This window comes from Podarcis liolepis (genome assembly GCF_965112155.1).
Source record: "Podarcis liolepis genome assembly, chromosome: 4".
Taxonomy (NCBI): domain Eukaryota; kingdom Metazoa; phylum Chordata; class Lepidosauria; order Squamata; family Lacertidae; genus Podarcis; species Podarcis liolepis.
Genome location: NC_139558.1, coordinates 12313864 through 12334735, shown reverse-complemented (window position 1 = coordinate 12334735; position 20872 = coordinate 12313864). Strand labels below are relative to the sequence as shown.

Sequence of the window (20872 nt, the reverse complement as noted above, 5' to 3'; positions counted from 1 at the left end):
TCCTGGCAGAATGATGGGGGTGGAGGCGCTCCTTCAGGTATACTGGGCCGAGGCTGCAAAGGTCAGCACCAACACTTTGTATTCTTCTCATAGACGTACTGGGAGCCAATGCAGGTCTTTCAAGACCGGTGTTGTATGGTCTCGGCGGCTGCTCCCAGTCACCAGTCTAGCTGCCGCACTCTGGATTAGTTGTAGTTTCCAGGTCGCATTCAAAGGTAGCCCCACATAGAGGGCATTACAGTAGCTCAAATCACAATCAATTAACGCTTCGACCTGTGCTGTATCATTCTAAATGTCCTCTGAATCTCCTGTTAACTGCACAGGGGTGGGAAAGGCAGGGCTCTGTATTTCCCTTCTCTGCAGCTATACAGTGGTACCTCAGGTTACAGACACTTCAGGTTACAGACTCCGCTAACCCAGAAATAGTACCTCAGGTTAAGAACTTTGCTTCAGGATGAGAACAGAAATTGCGCGGCGGTGGCATGGTGGCAGCAGGAGGCCCCATTAGCTAATGTGGTACCGCAGGTTAAGAACAGTTTCAGGTTAAGAACGGACCTCCAGAACAAATTAAGTTCTTAACCTGAGATACCACTGTATGGAAGTCATGTTTAGTACCTGCCCCAATCATATAGGAAGTAGGGGAGGGGGCTGGTGTTTAAGACCAAAATAGCCCCACAGAGGAGCGCAGTACATTTCCCCACCTGCAACTTATGCCTTAAAAGCTTATCTCTTCAACCCAGGGTGTGTCCAGACAACCTGTTTATTTCAGCATTCATCCCAAATTTATTTGCACGGAGATGAAATAGTGTTGGCTATTTAATGGGCATTCACTCTTTAATTGTTAGGGGAGAGGTTGGTGACATTGGATCAAAGCAAGTGTTATTCTGTATTTTTCCAGTCCCTGCAGAAAGTCCAGCCTTTCCAGGGAAGAGGGCTTGTTGTACAAGACCTCTCGGTCATCTAAAATTGCACAACCTGAATTTGCCGGCATGTGATCGGATCCCATTTGCAAACAGTGACAGTCTGGAAGTGCCCAGAAACTCCAACAGCAGAAGTTACCTTTGCTAGGGAAAAAAGACTGTGGGGAGGTGTGTCTCAGGCAGGATAGAAATTCTGCACAACACCTGAGTCATTTTGCTGTTAAGGTCAGGAGTTCCCTCTTTCTACATGACTTGTCATTTCTATGTCTAAATGAATAGAACAATTGCCGCCATGTCTAATGTGCTCAAACTTGTGGTAAGATTTGAACAAGGGGCTTCTGGTTGACACATTTTAAAGCCGCTACATTATACCAGCTCTCAGTTTTACTCTGCCCAGAATCACAGCATGTTCCCTTTTTTAATTGGCAAAGAAGAAAATAATAGCAGTGTGCTCTTAAATGAATTATATTCACCTAGTTTCAAACACCTAAGAAAACTGTTTAAAACCGCACGCAAACAAGGAAGGTTGCAAAGTAGCTTTATCCCTCGACATGAGCAACTTTCTAAATAACGTCTATGTTTTGGGTCATTTCTCATACGGCTATCAGACAGCACTGCTGAAACACAACTTCCTGCTTCTGTTTGTAATCAAATGACAGGTCCCCAAGTCCTTTTTTCTTTTGAAAGCAAGCTTTGGCCGATCTTATCGGCCCTTTATTTTTCATTCTCGGATTACAACCCCAGAGATTTTATCGCCATGAGTATCTATTGTAAATTTCACTCCTGTTGCAAGTTAGGCAGTTAGTGCAAGCACTAAGAAGGGATCGTTATTAAAGAATCACATTTATTTATATAGTCTTGCTGCCTCGGTGGTGGCGAATGAGTCCCTAGGCAATCAGGGGTACAGACCGATTTGCAAGAAGTGTCACTTTCTGGCATAGCACTAGTAACCTGAACTAATCAACGCCACCCTGACAGCTGCTGCACCTGTAACAGCCACCAATTCTGCTTGCAAGGAAGTGGCTGTACATTTGTAAGGGCATCATGGGGCACAGACTCCAATGAATGAATCTGTGGCTCAGGCAAGACTGGTGAGGAGTCACAGGTGTCTCCCCCTCTTGCTGCAACCAGCTCCCCTCCAACCTTGTATCCCAGAATCAGAAGAGGCATGTAGAATAACCTTTTCCAGTTATCTTGCAAGCAATGCCATTCTGGTTTATGATGGCACAAGCCGCATTTTGCAGTTAGGATTGGAGTGCCAGTTAATTTGCTGTTTTTGGAAGGCACATGCTGAAGGCTCATAGTTGAAATCATTTTTCTCCTTGTCCTCATTCCCTTTTACTTCCTGGCTGCTTATTCACACTATCCCCAGTCCAGAATAATCTTTCCTTTGTCACTCTGACCTTTTTTTGATCTTGGCCATCCTGCTTTCACTTGAGTTAAATTAGCCTAAAGAAATGGATCTGGTCCGTCTTTTCCTTTAATATGCTTGGTTTCACATGATCAGTGGCAGGTAGGGCATAAGCCAAGAAATACACAACAAGGCTTCAAGCAATGATCTATCACAGTCCTTTCTTAACGGGGTCAAGAGAACTGAGCCTAAGTAAAGCAAGAACGGAAGAAGGCACACAAAAGGGGACCCCATTCTTTTCTCTGGTGCCAGCCCTGGGCTTATGCAATCTGTTACTTGGAAGTAACAATCCCTTAATATTCTGAAGCGTCATAATTGTTTCTACAGTCAAGGGATAAATCATAGGTAGAAGCAGGAGAAAGGGAAAGGAGGAAAGCCCATTGATCCCAGCTCCATTTCCTGCCTCTATTGCTACCCACCACAGGTTCTTAGAAGCAGTACATAATTTCAGTTTGTGCTCTGAATGTTCCTCCAGCAGAACACAGAATCACAGAATGGTTGCTGGACCCTGAGAGTCCTCTAGTGCAACCTTCCCCCCCCCCTCACCCCCCACAATGAAGGAATCTCAACTAGGTCATACATGACAGTTGGCCATCCAACCTCTGCTTAAAAATCTCCAAGGAAGGAGAGTCCACAACCTCCTGAGGGAATCCATTCCCCTGTCCAGCAGCTCTTACCCTCAGAAAGTTCTTCCTGGTGTTTAGTAGAAATCTCCTTTCCTGTAACTTGAATCCATTGGTTCGAATCCTACCCTCGAGAAAACATGCTCGCTCCATCTTCTATGTGGCGGCCCTTTAGATATTGGGAGACGGCTGTCATTTCTCCTCTTATCCAGGCGAAAACTATTTTAGAGAAGTAAAGGCGGGCATAGTGGTGACATCACAGGCACAAACACTGACATCATCAGTGTTTGGCACAGACAATTTCTGCTGCAAAGTTGCAGAATGGTTTTTTTTGAGAACGGGACCCTAGAGAGCAGGGCCCGCCCAGGACGTTTTGCCGCCTGAGGGCAAACAGATAACGCTGCTACTGCACCTCCTCTTCCACAGCCTCCCTACATACTGAAGGCCGCAGGGGCATAATAGCAGGGTGAAGGGGGCCGGGTGGTAGTGAGTGACGTGGTGTTCAGAAGCTGGATCTGCCACCTGAAATGACCATCTCACCTGGCTTCATGGATGAGTAGGCCCTGCTGGAGAAGGCTGGACACCACGCGGATGTAAACGCAGTGATTGTGCTTCCTAATCACCCTTACTGCTGCAATTCTGTTATTTCTGAAGTCCAGGTTTTCATTATGAATGACCCAGGTCCGGTTCTTTGAAGTGAATTACCGTTGGGCTGCCTGAAAGCACCCAGATGGTTTTTTCCTCATTCCAGCCACTCCCTTGTCAATGGAGTCTGCCAGTTCCTCACCAGACACACCAATTAATTCACCATGCTCCATCTCAATTACTGCGTTCCTGGTTGTTTTCCGTTTGGCCAACGCCTCACCTTTTTGCATCTGATCCTTGCAGTTAAAACACGGCACACACGAAACCCTAACAATAAACTTTAGTCTTTTCTCGTGTAGATTCCTGCATTGCGAAGGTTAGACTAGTTGATCTTAGTGGTCTCTTCCAACGCTACAATTCTGTGATTCATGCTGCCTCCTGAGAGCTTAGAAAATTAATCGGAGAGCCCAAGTCCACGGATTCATATATGCAGATGTGCTCTTGGCAGCAATGATGCGTGTTGATTAACAGCACAAACAGCGTGTTGATAAAGGCTGGGTAAACACTCCTGATTGCTCTCCTGTATCCCATGTGCTACCGCCATCGGTTCGGGAAGTGATGTACACTTGACTTTAGAACTCATCCATATCTATCCTGTTATTGATTATGATTAAGGATAGTGTTTCATGTTCTGATTTCTCTTGCAACGTTTAGGATCGTAGAAACTCTTATTTATTTTCATTCTATACAGTGTGTTTCACAAAAGAGTCAGGGGGAGTGCAGTCAAGAGACAGAGAGAAAATGGCTTCATTCAGTCAGACAGGAGGAAATAGTTCCTCATCAATGGTCCATTGAAAACAAACAATGAGCCAGGTAATTTGCTGATTTTAGTAACACATGATTAATATATTTTGCACGGAATAGCACAATGACTTGAAACCAAAGCCGATGGGCAAATTGTTAATGTTCTTAGTATTATGAGTTTGGTAATCTGATACATGAAAACCTATTTGAAGGTAAAATCTAAGCAGTGCGATCTTGCGCAAGTTTTTGCAGAAGGAAGTCTCCCTAGATCTGTTGGGACTTACTGCCTGACTAATGTGCTTATCTGAAAGTACACCCCATTGAACTCAATGGAACTTACTTCTGAGTAGACATATATATGAGCAGGGGGGTTTTTCAGCCAGAACTTGCGGAAACTCAGATCCGGCACCTCTCAAGTGGCTGCCATTTTGCCATTGCTAAGAAAATGAGGGAGGTGTTGAAGGTGAGTTCCGGCACCTTTTTTTTCTAGAAAAATAGCACTGTATATGTTTTCTTAACTCTTCTCTGTCCCACTAGTTCTTTACTGAAAATGCTCATCAACTTTGGTCAGGTCTAATCTTTCCTTTCATCATCTGAGAATGCAAGTAAACCCGTGGTGTGTGTATGTGTGTATTGGGGGTGGGCAGCCTTGTCTGCGTTTAACAATTCTTCAGTATCTTTACCTGTTCTTATTTTTTGTCTGGTTGGGTACAGAGGAGTAACCAGCTGGGGAACCCCAAGGGAGGTCGGCTCAGAGCCTGGGGAGTGCTGGTGGGGCAATGATGAGTGGTTAGAGAGGGAGAAGCCTGGGAAGAGGAGGTGTCTTAGTGAGCTGGGAGAGTCTGTGAAAGAGAGAAGTCAGGAAGCAGAGGCAGAGGCTGAAGCAGGTGAGAGGTGGGAAGTCAAGAGGCAGAGATGAGTCAGGTGTCTCCCTACCCCACCCCACTGCTGCAGTGAGCTCCCCTTCAACTCCCAGAACCATGAGAGGCATGAAACAGGAGGAGCAAAGATAGGCTGCACACAGGTGTAGTATCTGATTGAGTGCAAGAAGACCTAGAGAAGAGGTAAGGTAAATGTAAAGGACCCTTAGATGGTTAAATCCAGTCAAAAGCGACTATGGAGTTATGGTGCTCATCTCGCTTTCAGGCCGAGGGAGCTGGCCAGGTCATGTGGCCAGCTTGACTAAACTGCTTCTGGTGCAACGGGACACCGTGACAGAAACCAGAGCACACGGAAACGCCATTTACCTTCCCGCCACAGCTGTACCTATTTATCTACTTGCACTGGCATGCTTTCAAACTGCTAGGTTGGCAGGAGCTAGGACAGAGCAAGGGGAGCTCACTCCGTCACAGGGATACGAAATGCTGACCTTCCGATCGGCAAGCCCAAGGGGCCCAGTGGTTTAGACCACAACACCACCCGCGTCCCGAGAGAGGAGGAGACATAGATGGCTGTGGGGAGGAGGGGACTCTTAGTCTCGGCAACTGATTTCATGGAGTATGACCTAAAGGGAATGAGCTGCTGTGCTCATTAGGCCTGAAATTCTGTCCACTGTGAAGATCGTGTTTCGCTAATAAAGAGTTATCTCCAGTTTTGAACTGTGTGATATACTGACTGGCTGGCTCTGTGACATTTTTATGTCAGCTGCCTTGAGGGGGAAAGGCAGGGTATGATGATGATGATGATGATGATGATGATGATGATGATGATTTTATTATTTATACCCCACTTATTATTATTATTATTATTATTATTATTATTATTGATTTACAGAGGTTTTGAGCGCTGCCTTTTTCTCCCTGCTGATTCCCCACTATGATTACTCTGCTCCTTTCCACAGTTTGGGAAGATGTGTTTTAAAGAACTGGATTTAATGGATAGGGATTTGGTGAAATTATTCCCACAGCTCAGCGATAACACTGTATTTTCCTTTGGGGTTTATTTGGGGGATCTATTAAAAACTGAAATCTATCATTGTTGCCACTGTCATATTTAACCCGAAAGCCTAGAGATTTTACATTCTGCCTTTCCATCAAGTGATCTACAAAACAGCTTACAATACAGGAAGGGGGGGAAATACCAGACCTCTTAATCATTTGGCTGGTGACAATGGACAGAGCAACCTTCCTGCTCCCTTGTATAGCCCCCAGGTCAGCCTTCTTCAACTTGATGCCTTACAGGTAATTTTGTACACCCAGCTCCCATCATCCCTAGCCAGCATGGCCAATGGTCAAGGACAATTGGCGTTTGGGTCCAAAACATCTGGAAGTCACAAGGTAGCAAAAACCTGCCACAGGCAGTTGGAGCAAATTTCTTTCTGGAAGGAAGAAGTAATGTTCTGGCAGCTGCTTCTTTTCTGGTTGGTGTCTGGGGCTAGGTTGCTCTCTCAAAAGGAAGAAGAGAAGTATAGGAGATGGTTTTATAAGGTGAAATAATACTGGGTATATTGGACTATTTTTATGAGTAAATATGCAATTTTCTCCTGCACTTTCTTAGATGTCGTCCTGCTCTTTGGTTGGGTTGGCCTTCCCCATGTCTCTTACTGGACCATAACCCTCCAGGAATCTTTTGTGGCAAAAAAGGCTTGAGTGTCCTAGCATGTCCAGTCATGTTTGCTTCCCCTGCCCTACCTGCTACGTAGAAGTTGGCCAGTTCCTATCTGGTAGATACAGTATATGGAACTATAGTTGTCCACTAGATCAGGAGTTCCCAGACTGTGGCCTGAGGACTACCAATGGCCCGTGAACTTCATTCAGGTGGTCCATGGCATGTCTGTAAAATGGCAATTAAAAATAACGCCGCATCTAGCAAATATCATTGAAATTGCTGCAACAGGCAGAAAAATTACTAAGTGGTCTGCCAAGACTCCCAGCTATTTTCAAGCGGTCCACTGGAGGAAAAGCTCGGGGACCTCTGTACGATACAAAATGGGTTATATAAATGGGGAAGCAATCTAACCAGCATGTCTCTGGAGAGGGAGCTGCCAAATTTGACTCACAGTTTGGTCCTATACATATTTATTAGTGATTTTTTTTTAAAAAAAAAACACCATTGTTCCCAACAAAGCTTAGGTCTCATTCAGATATCCGCTTGTCCTGCTGCTTTTGCCTGGGGAAACCTGATCTTTACCTCTGAATGGTTTTCCCAGGATAAGCTACAGGAGCAAACAGAAAACCACTCAGCCCCATGGTTTCTGGGCATGGGACCAGCAGGAGTGTGGATGGGCCCTTAATCCACTGTAGGTGTGTTTAGGACTGCAGTCTATGTATTCTTTGCATTGGCACTGGGGCTTGGGACTGACTGGGAAGTGGAAACTGAGCTCAAAAGTCAAAGAAAGGCTTTGGAGGGTCCTATCTTGTCACATCCCTGTATTTTGCACACACCATCCAGTTAAACAACACAAAACTCTTGGAAGAATTCCATGTTTTCGATTAATTTTGCTAGACTGAAAGAAAATCACAAAACAGCTTTGTTCAGAGAAGGGAGCTTGTGTGGTCCAGTTTGTTGAGCTGGGATGCACGGTGACTTCATGTTGAAAAGACAAGTAACTCGCTCTCCATCACATCTCTCCTTCTGTGAAAACTTAAATTTATGCCAGGTTTGGCCAGTCCAGGCCTTTTTGTATACTCCATTTCTCCCTAACCCTATAATTTGCAGGATTAAAGAGTATAATGTTCTCTCCTTGTCTCTTTCCGTTTCTTCCGTATACAAAGCATACTAACAGTTTCACGGTAAGGTAATTGATTGACTGCAAGGAGTATCTGTAAGCAAAGCAAAGCAAGGCTGGCACTCTGAAAACATTTGCTGCCTGTTTAAATTGCCTGTTAAATCCTTAAATATACTTAAGCAGCTTGAAAACGTATTTTAATATATTCACAGTCAAGCCATCTGTTCTGTGCTTCATGGTATTACTTTATGCATAACATTGTGTTTAAATGGAGAAAGAAAAATGTAAGTTACTGTAGAAAATGTTTTTGGTCCTAGTCCAGTCCGTTTCTTCAGCTAATTGTTTTGACCTATTGCATCTTAAAATGCAAGTTGTATAGGAATAGCCAAATTAGCAACAATAGGCATGTGAAGTTTGTATATATTGTTTGTTATGCCCATGTGTGTGTGTGAGTATCACAAGTTCTCAGTGTATTTAAATGCTTTCCAAAATGCTTGATTTGGCTCCTGAGAACCTCGAATGGAAGGAAGTCTGTTGAAGGCCTCCTCTTTCCCACTCCCTGTGTTCTTCCAAAACCCAGTAGAATGGGGTGTCATGGGGAACTGGGGGGGCAGAGGGGAAGGAGGCAAAATTGGGCAAAAACCCTTTGCAAAAGTTTCCTCCCATTCATGGTCCTCACAACCCTACCCTCTGTGTTATTGCTTCTTCCCAGACACATTTTTAAGGTACAGTGGTACCTCGGTTTTCGAACGTCTCCATTGACGAACGTTTTGGTTTTCGAACACTGTAAGCCCGGAAGTAAATGCTTCCGTTTTTGAACATGCCTCGCAAGTCGAATGGCTTCCACTGTATTTTTCTCAGTTTTCTCTATTAAATTTGCAGGGGGCCGTTTGCGCCTCAGTTTTCGAACGTTTCGGAACTCGAATGGACTTCTGGCATGGATTACGTTCGAAAACCGAGGTACCACTGTAATGGTAGGAAAGATTTGTTTAAAGCACCAACAGCTAGCTTGAACCCAAGTACTTAATGTAGTACAGTGGTACCTCAGGTTACATACGCTTCAGGTTACATACACTTCAGTTTACATATGCTTCAGGTTACAGACTCCGCTAACCCAGAAATAGTGCTTCAGGTTAAGAACTTTGCTTCAGGATGAGAACAGAAATCGTGCAGCAGTGGCGCAGTGGCAGCAGGAGGCCCCATTAGCTAAAGTGGTGCTTCAGGTTAAGAACAGACCTCCAGAACGAATTAAGTTCTTAACCTGAGGTACCACTGTATCCATATTCACCAGCAGGGGAGGGAGGTTTGAAAGAGGAGGGTAGTTTGAGAGGATGCCAATCTATCCCACGGTCCAAATTCATCACCCATGTGCTTGCCTATGTCCCCTCCACCATGCCCAGGGACAAAGCTTCACCTGTCTTTAATATCTTGGCAAGAATTCAGGAAAGGTTCTCTAACAATTCAGGCCTGCAGACAAACTCAGCCATATGCACAGAGGTTATACAGAGCCCAGATTCACAAGCTGTCTTTTCCTTGGCCGGCTGCACCCAGGCACCCACTGAAACCATGTCATTCAAGGGGCAGGGAAGGGTTTGAAGTGGCCCAACAGAAAGCGGGTGTAAATGAAAAAGAAAAACCAATCTGGAACAACAGGCATGACGACCCTAATCTGTTTATACTGGCAGAGGAACAAATAAGGCTGTCATCCGTATTTAATTTATGAAACTAGAAATGGGTGCGTGAGGTTTTATTTTGGGAAGGGAAAAAAAGGGCTGCAGTGATCAAATTGTCCGACAGTCTTCACAAACAAAACATTTTCTGCAGAACCCCTGGTTCCCCAGCCCAATGCACAACTCAGTATGGTTGAGAACACCGTTCAAGTAGTTTCACGGTGGAACAAGTTACTCTTCTTAGATGAATTTAGTAAGTGTCACAAGTTCTATGGGACTTTTAGGGCCCAATTTCCAGATCTGTGGCCATGAAGTGGAAGCACCTGGAGACGGTTTGGACTTTTGTTTTTGATGCTTTGTCACTAAAGGAGCAATCCTACAGAGCAGGATCCTCTGGGCCGCATCCTGGTTCAGCTCCCTCATCCTTGGCTCATCCAGGGATCTACCAACATATCTTCCCAGATGCCAAACCCAGTAGATCTTAAGCTTAAATACACCCTGGATCCTAAACCCATTCGGCTTGGTCACATGACCTGACAGCCTGGTGTAATTCAAGTCAGCAAAAATGGGTGGTGTTCTTCAAACACTATTTCAAAGGTTTGCTTTCCCTCTGCTGGGCTTAGGGCAGCTCAGAATGGTTTCAGGCAGGCTGGTGGTGTGTCTTTTTAGGTCGGGGGCGGGGGGGGTAATATTGTTTGCTTACTTTTAGGTGCTCACCTGGTGCCATCATTACATATATTTAGGCACCAGGTGAAAATATTATGCTGCGTAATTACGTTCCTAATGTTTTACAATGCCCTAGGATCTTTGGATAAAGGGTGGTCTATAATTTGAATTATTATTATTAATGATGATTACAGTAATAATAGATCCTAGTGTCAGGGATCAGTCCTGGATTTACAGAATCCATCCCGGTTTCTAATTTGATCCCAGAATGTTCCGCTTTTCTTTAGGATGTCCCTATTTTCATTGGAGAAATGTTGGAGGGTATGGCGTTATCTGACCCCCCAAGCCAAAGAGATAAGTAACTACACAACCTTTAGAAGACAACTGAAGGCACCCCTGTATAGGGAAGGTGGTTTTTTAAAATGTTTAATGGTTTATTATGTTTTATATATGTTGGACGGCACCCAGAGGGGCTGGAGCAATCTAGTCAGATGAGTGAGGTATAAAGAGTAAAATTATGATTATGGAATGAGACGTTCCTATTTTCATCAGAGAAAAGTTGGAGGCTGTGTAATAACCATCATCCTAATAGACAGACGGCCAACCCTACCTGGAATTACAGACCTCTCTCCAGCGAGGGCAGCAGGAGGAGGGTCGCCCCCCCCCCTCGCCTCAGCCTTCCTCCCGGGGCCCCGTCGCCCTGGCCAGGCCGGCCGCGAGGGCTCGCCGCCCGGGGTGGGGCGTGGAGCGGCCGGCTCCTCCCTCGCCGCCGGGAGGATGCTGCCGCCCGGGTGGGGAGCTCGGCCGGGGCGCTCAGTCGCTCCGTGCGCTCCGTCGAGGCTGCGAGGAAGGGCCGTGCGCTCTCGCCTCCCGCTCCGAGAGCGCAGCGCTCCATCTTCTCCTCCTTCCCCGCCATGGCCAACTCGTCGGCCGAGATCCTCGCTTTCCTGCTGGTCATCTCGGGCTGGGTGCTGGTGTCGTCCACGCTGCCCACGGACTACTGGAAAGTGTCCACCATCGACGGCACTGTCATCACCACGGCCACCTTCTGGGCCAACCTGTGGAAGACGTGTGTGACCGACTCCACCGGCGTCTCCAACTGCAAGGATTTCCCTTCCATGCTGGCGCTGGACGGTGCGCAAGTCTTCTTCTTCTCTATCCGCCGCCTTCCTTGGAAGCAGATGGGTCTCCTCGGAGATCCGGGATGGTGGGGAGGGCGAGGAGAAGGAGAGGGTTTTTTTGGTAGGGACAGCTCCTCGCGCTTCCCGATGGCCACGGTGGAGGCTCATTGCGCGCCCCTGGACCTTCTCTGCGCCCCTTACTTGGGAGTAAGCCCCGTTGGATCCAGCGAGACTTACTTCCGAGGAAACACGCCTCGGGAAAGGTCCAGCTGCAAAGAAATGTAAGAGGAGGCTGGAGACCTCTGATCCATTTACTAAGACCCGTGGGAGGGGGAATATAAATATTTTCACAATTATTATAATTTTTTTTAAAAAATGAATTCTGAAACTATACCATTTCCCTCCCACTGTTTTTTATTTTTGTGTGTGTGTTTGTCTCCATCTTAAAATTATATAAAGTTTGTATTTCAGCTGATGATAATAAGAAAAGGGGGTTTGATGTACAGGTGTGAACATATTTTCCCCAAGTACAGATGGAAACATCTCAACAGTTGGGAACCATTTCCCCCATCTCTTTTTTTGCTAATACTTTGTTTTTGAACTTTACTTGCTACCCAGGATAATTGCTGTGTGTTTTATTTTAAGTGCTGAAGGGTTTGCTGATTGCTCTATAGGAGACCAAACTGTTTGCGGCCACCAAATGTTTTCGCTGCTTTTTGGTCTTGGAGAGCTTTTGACAATATTCAAGCTTCTTCCCTTTAAGTCTTCCCTTGGCTCGGAAGGCAGACACCTTGGGAACTCACCCATAACAGATTTCAAGGATCCCCTGGTTCCTGCCCTGATGAAGGGGAAGAACAAAGAGAAATCCCCACTTTCCCGAGCAACATCTGGAATGTAGTGCTTTTTTGAAATATTGCTTTCTCAGCTTATGCAATAAAGCGTATAAACTAGTTCCTCAAAAGCTACCATAATATGTGCCGGTACCTCTAAGACAGTCCCGGATATGATCCTTGCCAGGTAGCTTTGTGCTTACCTCTTCCTCTTTACTGAATATGCAGGTAGGCTGGGAGGAATCAGCAAGGGGTTGGATATCAATAGCTGAAACAGACCTCCTTTGCAGGTGCCTTTCTCTTCCTCTGCAACTCCCCCCCCCAACCCCCCAACCCTGATTTGTCGAAGAGTGACTTATTTATACCAGGGCATGTAATATCTCCCTGTTCATCACCTGCCTCCAGGTGCCAAAGATATGCCCAGCATGCATTTGGGCACCTCATCTCCCCATCCTCCACCTGCTCTCTATGTTGGACCACTTTGGGAAGACACCACTTGCCCCTGTAAGTGCTTTGAATGGTGTCCTGCAAGCACTTACTCTTTGGGAACAAGGGCTAGGTAGATTTGAGCCCTGCATTTCTCAGACCTATCTGGACACTCCGTCAGGGATGGACTTTAGAAATCTTTCATGACGTGGCCCCAGGCGTGAGGTCAAAATTTGGCACCCCCAAATAGATCTTCTTGGTTCTAGGTCTTCTCAATGTTGTACCTGCGCAGCTCGGCACCCTCTGCACCCTAAAACTCCTGCTGCTCTAAAGGTGTGCCTGGAGTTGATAGCGGGAAAGAATCGTGCGATCCAGAACTTCCATATTCCTGCTCCTCTTTCTAAACCATTTTTAAGTTGCTTTGCTAGTCGTGCAGTGGACAGAATGAAGTGTAACCTGACAAGCCATGTAGCTATTAACTCATCCCTGATAGCACCACATACTTGTCTGTGGCCTGCCAGCCAGTTCTCCTTGGTTTTGCCGCTGCTCCTTGCCACCCAAACCGCTTGCTTGCCTGCCCTCACCAAGGAGCAGGAGGAACAGCAAGTGGGCTGGTGAAATAGCCGCTGGACAGGTGAGGGATGAGAGGTAGGAGTGGCATCATGGAGAAGGTTGGCCAAGGGGAGGCATCAGTTGGTCTTTCCCTGACTGCTCAGCCTGTGAGTAGGAGGAGCTTAAGCAGTTGTCATCACTGCAAGGGGGGGGCAGGTAAAGTTCCACTCCTTAGAAGTGAAAAGGGCCCTATCCAATGCCCTGTCTGAGGGAAACCCCCCCCCCCAAAAAAAAAACTCTGGGTAGGGTGGGTCTATAATCCATGGAGTCCATGGAGGGTGTCCTATCTGAGAGATTGATTGATTAATTTATTGATTCTATTTCTGTGCCGCTTTTTATTAAAATAAATCCCAAAGTGGCTTACAAACAAAAGATAAAAATAACCTGATGGAGCATCACAAATACAACATAAATCATATAGAATACTTAACAGTGCCCTCTCCCAAACACACACACACACAGAGTGCTGGTATTAGTTGAAAGGTAAAAAATTTAGCTGTTTAAACACTTCGTTGCAATACCAAAAGAAAAACATGCTGCTGTGTCCTGATGTAAGGGGGTTTTTTTTGGTTGTGTTGTTTTTCCTCTTTCCATTATAAACGCTTCAAGAGTAGCAAACTGGCTGGTATGTTAATTGTCTCAGTGCTAGGATGGCTATTATTATATTGAATGTTTGCTAAGCTTTTGTAGTGGCTTCACGGGGAAATAGTGAAAGGTTACCTAAATAGTGAAGCACAAGTGTTGTTGGAATCAGAAAGCTCTCCTAGAAATCCCTAGATATTAAAATTATTTTATATTCAGGTACCTGTTTTGTTTATCTTGAGGGGGGTCAGGGGTGGCAGTGGTTGACTGAAAGAGACAAGGAAAAATAATGGATGCTATTGGTTTTAAGGCACAGTCCACCCAAAGCCAGCTCTGTTGCTCATTTGACATCTGTGAGAGAAATTGAAGCAAGGGCTTCAACTCTGCAGTTGAAATCAATGGGACTTGAAAGTGCTTGATTTTGGTTTTGATAATAATAATAATAATAATAATAATAATAATAATAATAATAATAATAATGGGTTTCCAACCACTCTGAGCAGCTCCCAACAGAATATTAAAAACACGATAAAGCATCAAACATTAAAAACTTCCCTAAACAGGGCTGCCTTCAGATGTCTTCTGAAAGTCAGGTAGTTGTTTATTTTCTTGACATCTGATGTGAGGGCATTCTACAGGGCGGGCGCCACTACTGAGAAGGCCCTCTGCCTGGTTTCTTGTAACCTCACTTCTCGCAGGGAGGGGACCACCAGAAGGCCCTTGGTGCTGGACCTCAGGTTGAACCTTCAGGTATATTGGGCTGAGGCTGTTAAGGGCTTTAAAGGTCAGCTCCAAAATTTTGAATTGTGTTCAGAAATGTATTGGGAGCCAATGAAGGTCTTTCAGGACCAGTGTTATATGGTCCCAGCAGCCACTCCCAGTCACCAGTCTAGCTGCCACATTCTGAATTAGTTCCAGTTTCTGTGTCACCTTCAAAGGTAGCCCCACATAGTGTGCATTGTAGTAGTCCAAGCGAGAGATAACTAGAGCAGGCACCACTCTGGCGAGACAGTCCATGGGCAGGTAGGGTCTCAGCCTGCATACCAGATGGAGCTGATAAACAGCTGCCCTGGATACAGAATTGACCTGTGCCTCCATTGACAGCTGTCAAAATGATTCCCAGGCTGCACACCTGGTCTTTCAAGGGCACAGTTACCCCATGCAAGACCAGGGACTCCTCCAAACCCACCTGCCCCACCTCCCAAAAATAGTACTTCTGTCTTGTCAGGTTTCAGCCTCGATCGGATTGTCCCCCTTGGTTTTTCCCCCACCTTAACTTTAGCAAAAGACTCCAGAGATGTCTAATGTTTTATTCTATTTTTTTTTTAAACTGTCTATAAAATTATGGCACATGCACACTTAAACTTCCATCCTATAGTTTAAATACCAAACTCTTTAGGCTCAGTTCTGGTTGAATTCCTATTGGTTCGCCCAGAATATCTGCAAATGAAGCCATCTTTTCCCTACAGTTCCTATGCTGACGTGAGCATGAAATCTTCCTGGATTCCTAGCTGGTTTCTGTAATCGGGGCTAGTATTAGTAGGGTGCACCAGTGTGATGACTTAGCCTTGCATATGAAGAACATGCAAGGATAAGGCAGGATCTATAAAGCCCTGGATGACAGCCCAGTATTGCACATCTTCCAGCCCTGCAACCTAAGATTCTTTGATTGGACATGCCGGAGACTGAACTTGCGATTTTTCAGCAGACAAAGCTGGTGTTCTACCACTGAGCTCTGATCCTTCCATATAAATAACATTAATAACATAGGAAACTGCATTTTGCTGAGCCAGACCACTGGTCTATCTAACTCAATAGTGTCTCTGGTGACTGGCAAGTAGCTCTTTAGCCTTTCTGATAGGGTTCTCTTCAAACCCTACCTGGAGATTCAACATTGGACTTTCTGCATGGAGACATTAAAGGCAGTCCTTTCCCTCATAATCTGAGAGCTGATTTGCCTGCTCAGTGATCTTGTTCTCCTGACACAGTACCATTTCGAAATGGAATTCACTGTCGTGAGACATGGTGATGATCATTGCATAAGATGACTTTAAGCAGCTATCACAAGTATTTGGGGAAGGCAGATATATCAATGGCAATTGACCATGATACCTAAACAGAGCCTTTAGAGCAGGGGTCAGCAACCTTTTTTCAGCCGTGGGCTGGTCCACCATCTCTCAGACCATGTGGTGGGCCAGACTTTATTTTTGGGGGGGAGGGTGAACAAATTCCTATGCCCCACAAATAACCCAGAGATGCATTTTAAATAAAAGCACACATTCTACTCATGTAACAACACAAGGCAGGCCTCTGTGTTTTGTTTGTTTTAAGAGTGTTCCCCATGCTTCATCCATTTTTGATCCACTGGTGTATACATATCCATCTTTGATTTAAGGTCTCGATTGCTGCTAACGTTTTCTTCTTTAAAAAGTCCGCTGCTTGAATAGAGCCAAAATAATCTAGTGGTTAGAGTGTTAGAGGAGAGGTGGGGTCCATATCATGCTATCTTTGCCATGGCCAAGGGGGATAAATATGTTATCACATCCTGTTATTTATTGCATGGATGAGCAAATGTGATGAGCAATATCTTCTCCAATGTGCTTTTGGGGACCTTCCCATTTCTTCTCTCTCCTGATTTTGGATCTCATATAGATGCTTCTCATTATGTTATTAGGGCATGTCATTTTCTATCACCTCCCCCCTGACCCTTAACTCTCTCTCCTCCTGTCCTCCAAATTACAGATGTCAGAGATTTAACCTGGGACCTGCTGCTTGCAAACAATGTGGTCATCCATATAATAATCTTATTCCAGTGTCACTTGTATCGCTCTCATAGTCAGAAACATCTTGTGCATCATTGGTGTCCTTCTTTTTCCATATAGTGGCTGTTCTAGTCACAACACATAAAGTTATATTGCTTCTGAGGCAAACAAAGACCTCAATCTTCCTGGTGTCGGCATATTTTAAAGCTTCTGTTATTGCACGGGAGATGCATTAAGGCGAAGGAGTCGTGCTACATTGCAGGTTTTTATACCGATTGACCCAGAGGTCCCTTCCGTCAACTCCTTTTCTCAGCTTGAAAGGCAAAATATTGATGTCTTCACCTTGTCCTCCGGGTAAATGGATGCACTCAGAGGGAAGCCATACCTGTGAAACAGAAGCTTTCCTTAAACTTGAGCCCTAAGGGTGAGGAAGGAGCGCCTGAAAGAAGCTCAGTTTCTTTCATCTTAGGGTTTAGGCTGATCAGATGTGAAGAGAATGAGAGATCCTCTTCTTTGAAGAGTTTTGCAAAGAAGAATTTTGACAGGTGCAGGTTGTTGTTTTTCCCCCTCCAGTCTTGCATGGAAACGTGGGGTTTATCAATTGAGTTTTGGTGAATAAATGTTTGTGAGCACAGGTGTAGCAGAGGAGAGGGTTGCGATCCCCTCCCCCCCCCCCCCCCGGCGACTTCTGCTCCTGTGCAGAACAATTCAAGCTGTAAGAAGCTGGTGTAAGTTGTGCCAGGGTAGATTATGCTGGTGTAACTTACCTATTTCCTTTCCAAACTCCAGGAACAGGGCTGCTGCCGGCTGAGCCAGCCCAAACCTAACAAAGAAAATAAAACAATAAAAAAGAGTTTGACTTACGCCCCCTCCCCTTTTGCCAGTGTAACTTTCACTGGATTGCTAAGTCACAGGACTGAGTTGAATGGAGTTTGGAATCAGGGCAAGTCTCTCATTGCCCCCAGTAGTGCAGTAGGAGAGCTGAAAATAATGTCAATACATTTCACACTTGGCATCCAGTGTGCCCCTTGGGCTTCAGATAGTACATGGGTAAAGGTAAAGGGACCCCTGACCATTAGGTCCAGTCGTGGCCAACTCTGGGGTTGCGGCACTCATCTCGCTTTATTGGCCGAGGGAGCCGGCGTACAGCTTTCGGGTCATGTGGCCAGCATGACTAAGCCGCTTCTGGCGAACCAGAGCAGCGCATGGAAACACCATTTACCTTCCTGCCGGAGCGGTACCTATTTATCTACTTGCACTTTGACGTGCTTTCAGACTGCTAGGTTGACAGGAGCAGGGCGGAGCAACGGGAGCTCACCCCATCGCGGGGATTCGAACCGCCGACCTTCTGATCAGCAAGTCCTAGGCTCTGTGGTTTAACCCACAGCGCCACCCACGTCCCCAGTACATGGGTAGATGAGTCTAAAAAGCCCAAGACACAAATTTTCACAGCCCTCTAGCAGCTATGGTAGCTCATTAACAGACGCAATGTATTTAGAAGAGAAGAAGAAGAAGAGTTTTGATTTGATATCCCACTTTATCACTACCCGAAGGAGTCTCAAAGCAGGTAACAATCTCCTTTCCCTCCCTCCCCCACAACAAACACTCTGTGAGGTGAGTGGGGCTGAGAGACTTCAGAGAAGTGTGACTGGCCCAAGGTCACCCAGCAGCTGCAGGTGGAGGAGCGGAGATGCGAACCCAGTTCACCAGATTACGAGTCTACCGCTCTTAACCACTACACCAGGCTGGCTCTCTATTTAGCGTTAACTCTGGAAGTGTATACTGTAATCGATACTGACCTAACTGAGCCTTCTAATCTGTATTTTGCTCTAGATGACAACCCCCCCCCCAATCCTTTGTTTGTATGGCTCAAGCATGCCTAGAGACGAAGGTCCTTTGCATTGCCATCTTCAACTCAATCTAGTGGTCCAAAGAGATATACAGACAGCAAGGCCTGCCGTAAGTGTGGTTCGCAGGTGGTTGCTCCAAGCGCTCAAGAGTTTTTCTTTTTTCTTTCTTTCTATTTTCTTTTTTAAAAATTTATTAAAACTTTCCAAGTTCATACATTTCACTAATTTTACACATTTCACTAATTTTGCAATCATTTTGACATTTCTAAATTTGACTTCCTTCCCCCGCTTTCTGTAGTTCCTTACATTTATTTTTAATATATTCCGCATATCCAAATTAATTTAATTTGCTCATTTATTCATCTTCTTTAAATATATACTCTTATGAAACTGCAGGTTATTACAATAATCCTGCCAATGTTCTTATCTGTTTACAATTCATCTGTAAATATTCAATAAACCATTTCCATTCTTTTATAAAAAAAAAGTTTGTTATCTTGATTTCTTATTCTTCCGGTAAGTTTCACCGTTTCTGCATATTCTATAAGTTTTTGTATCCATTCTTCCTTTGCTGGGACTTCTGCTTCTTTCCATTTTGGGGCAAGTAACATTCTTGCCGATGTAGTCGCATACAGTGCTTTTTTTCTGGGGGGACGCAGGGATACACATCCCCCTAAACATTTTGTGAATCTAAGTTTGGCAGTATTTCAATATGAGTAGGAAAATGAGAGTACCCCTAAACATTTTTTTTATAGAAAAAATGCACTGGTCACATACATGAATAAGTTTCTATACATTTTAGGTAGTTCTGTCCCTGTAATTCCCAAAAGAAAAGCTTCTGGGTTTGGTTTTTTTACAAACGTTATTTTAAACCTCCTTTTCGTTTCATTATATATCATTTCCCAGTAATGAACAGCTGAGTTTTGGGCAGGCATTGACTGCATTACAAAGTTCCCCACCAGGAACGTCGCAGCATGGATGATCCCAGTGGGCTTCTTGTAAATGCCGATCAGCGGTGTGCTGTTGTTTTGTATATTTCCATTTATTTTCAAGAATGATATCTAGGTGCAGAATAATAAAAAGTCTTTAGCAGTGCAGATATTGGTCACATCTGCTATTGCAAAGATTGATGAATGCAATGCATGCGTCAGCTGTGTCGTTTAAAAAACATGCGTTTGTTGATCTTTTCGACAGCTGTGAAAAGTCAACAGGCTGTCCTGATCAATAAAAACAGGATAAAAAAAACCCCATAATGGTAACTGCTGATAGGCAGAGACAGGAAGTGATCAACTGCACTGTAGTTTCTCTTAGGAAACTTCATAGCACAGTTAATTCCAGTGGGCTTCCTGCAGCTACCAGATAGCTGACCTCTGTGCTTCACTCTGTTGCAGTTACCATTATGGGTTTTTTTATGCTTGGCCGCCATATTTCCTCCTTCTTCACACCTGACATCAAAAAGGGCACCAGGTATGGGGCTGAGAAGCTAGTCTTGCAGCCGCCTTCATCTCAGATGTGTTCATTAATTCCCTGTTAATTAAGAGAGTAGTGAATCCATATTGGTCTTTAACCTACCGAGTTGGTTTGAATAATGCACTTAAAAAAGAAAAGAAAATAGGTTTCTCTCCTTAACTGTTGTGGGCTGATGCAATGAAATCACCATTTGCTCCTGTGCTTTGTAAAAACACGTGCTTCTGAATATTTTGTTGATATGCAACGGCTTTGTCTCCTTTCTGAAAATCAGTAATGGTATTGATGCTTGTATGTTGGAAATACAAGAATTGTTTTGTCCAATGTGACGATCAATGATCATCCTCAGAGCTGCTGTTCCTTAAATTTCTTTTCCCATGGACCATTTTGAAATTCCTGATGGTCTTTGGAGATGGCTTAGTAATTTTTCCGCCTGTTGCGGCAATTGTGATGTGATGTGCTAGAAACTGTATGATTTTCAATTGTGCTTTTATTACTTCTTTTCCTTCTTGTATATTGCGTTTGATGGCATCGCAACAAATATGCAATTAAAAATCAGTATTGAATGTGGATATACTGGGGTCCTCAGACCATGTTGACCTGCTTCATAGAAAGAGCAAGGTGACGACAAAAGCTACCCAGCTCCCTTTCTAATCTATTTGCTCTTTTGAACTGCAGTGGTATTTTGGTTTTGGTGCCTGTCATAGCTCAGAATTGGCTATTATTTTGGGTGGCTGTTAAGGAATGCTTTTTTGCCCTTTGGCTCTTAAACAAAAAAGGTCTCAAAGTTGGCAGCAGACAACCATGAACTCAGTTCTGCTTTAGACATCTTTCTAGAAAGCATATGTCAATTTATTATCGTTTCACTTGGGGGCA

At 44.8% G+C, this 20872-nt stretch overlaps 1 protein-coding gene across 4 annotated transcripts in view; it reads left to right on the top strand.

Moving 5' to 3' along the window:
* The window catches only part of CLDN10 (claudin 10), an 87125-nt gene that overhangs the window by 48303 nt on the left and 17950 nt on the right, over nucleotides 1-20872 (top strand). Inside the window, exon 1 of one of the 4 annotated variants that reach the window (XM_083501345.1) lies at nucleotides 11168-11480. The exons of the other annotated variants lie outside the window; for them this stretch is intronic. Within the exon in view, the coding sequence (XP_083357471.1) occupies nucleotides 11261-11480 (220 nt within the window). The 5' untranslated portion in view covers nucleotides 11168-11260. Of the gene's footprint in view, nucleotides 1-11167; nucleotides 11481-20872 lie in introns of those variants that run through there. 4 annotated transcript variants of the gene reach the window in all.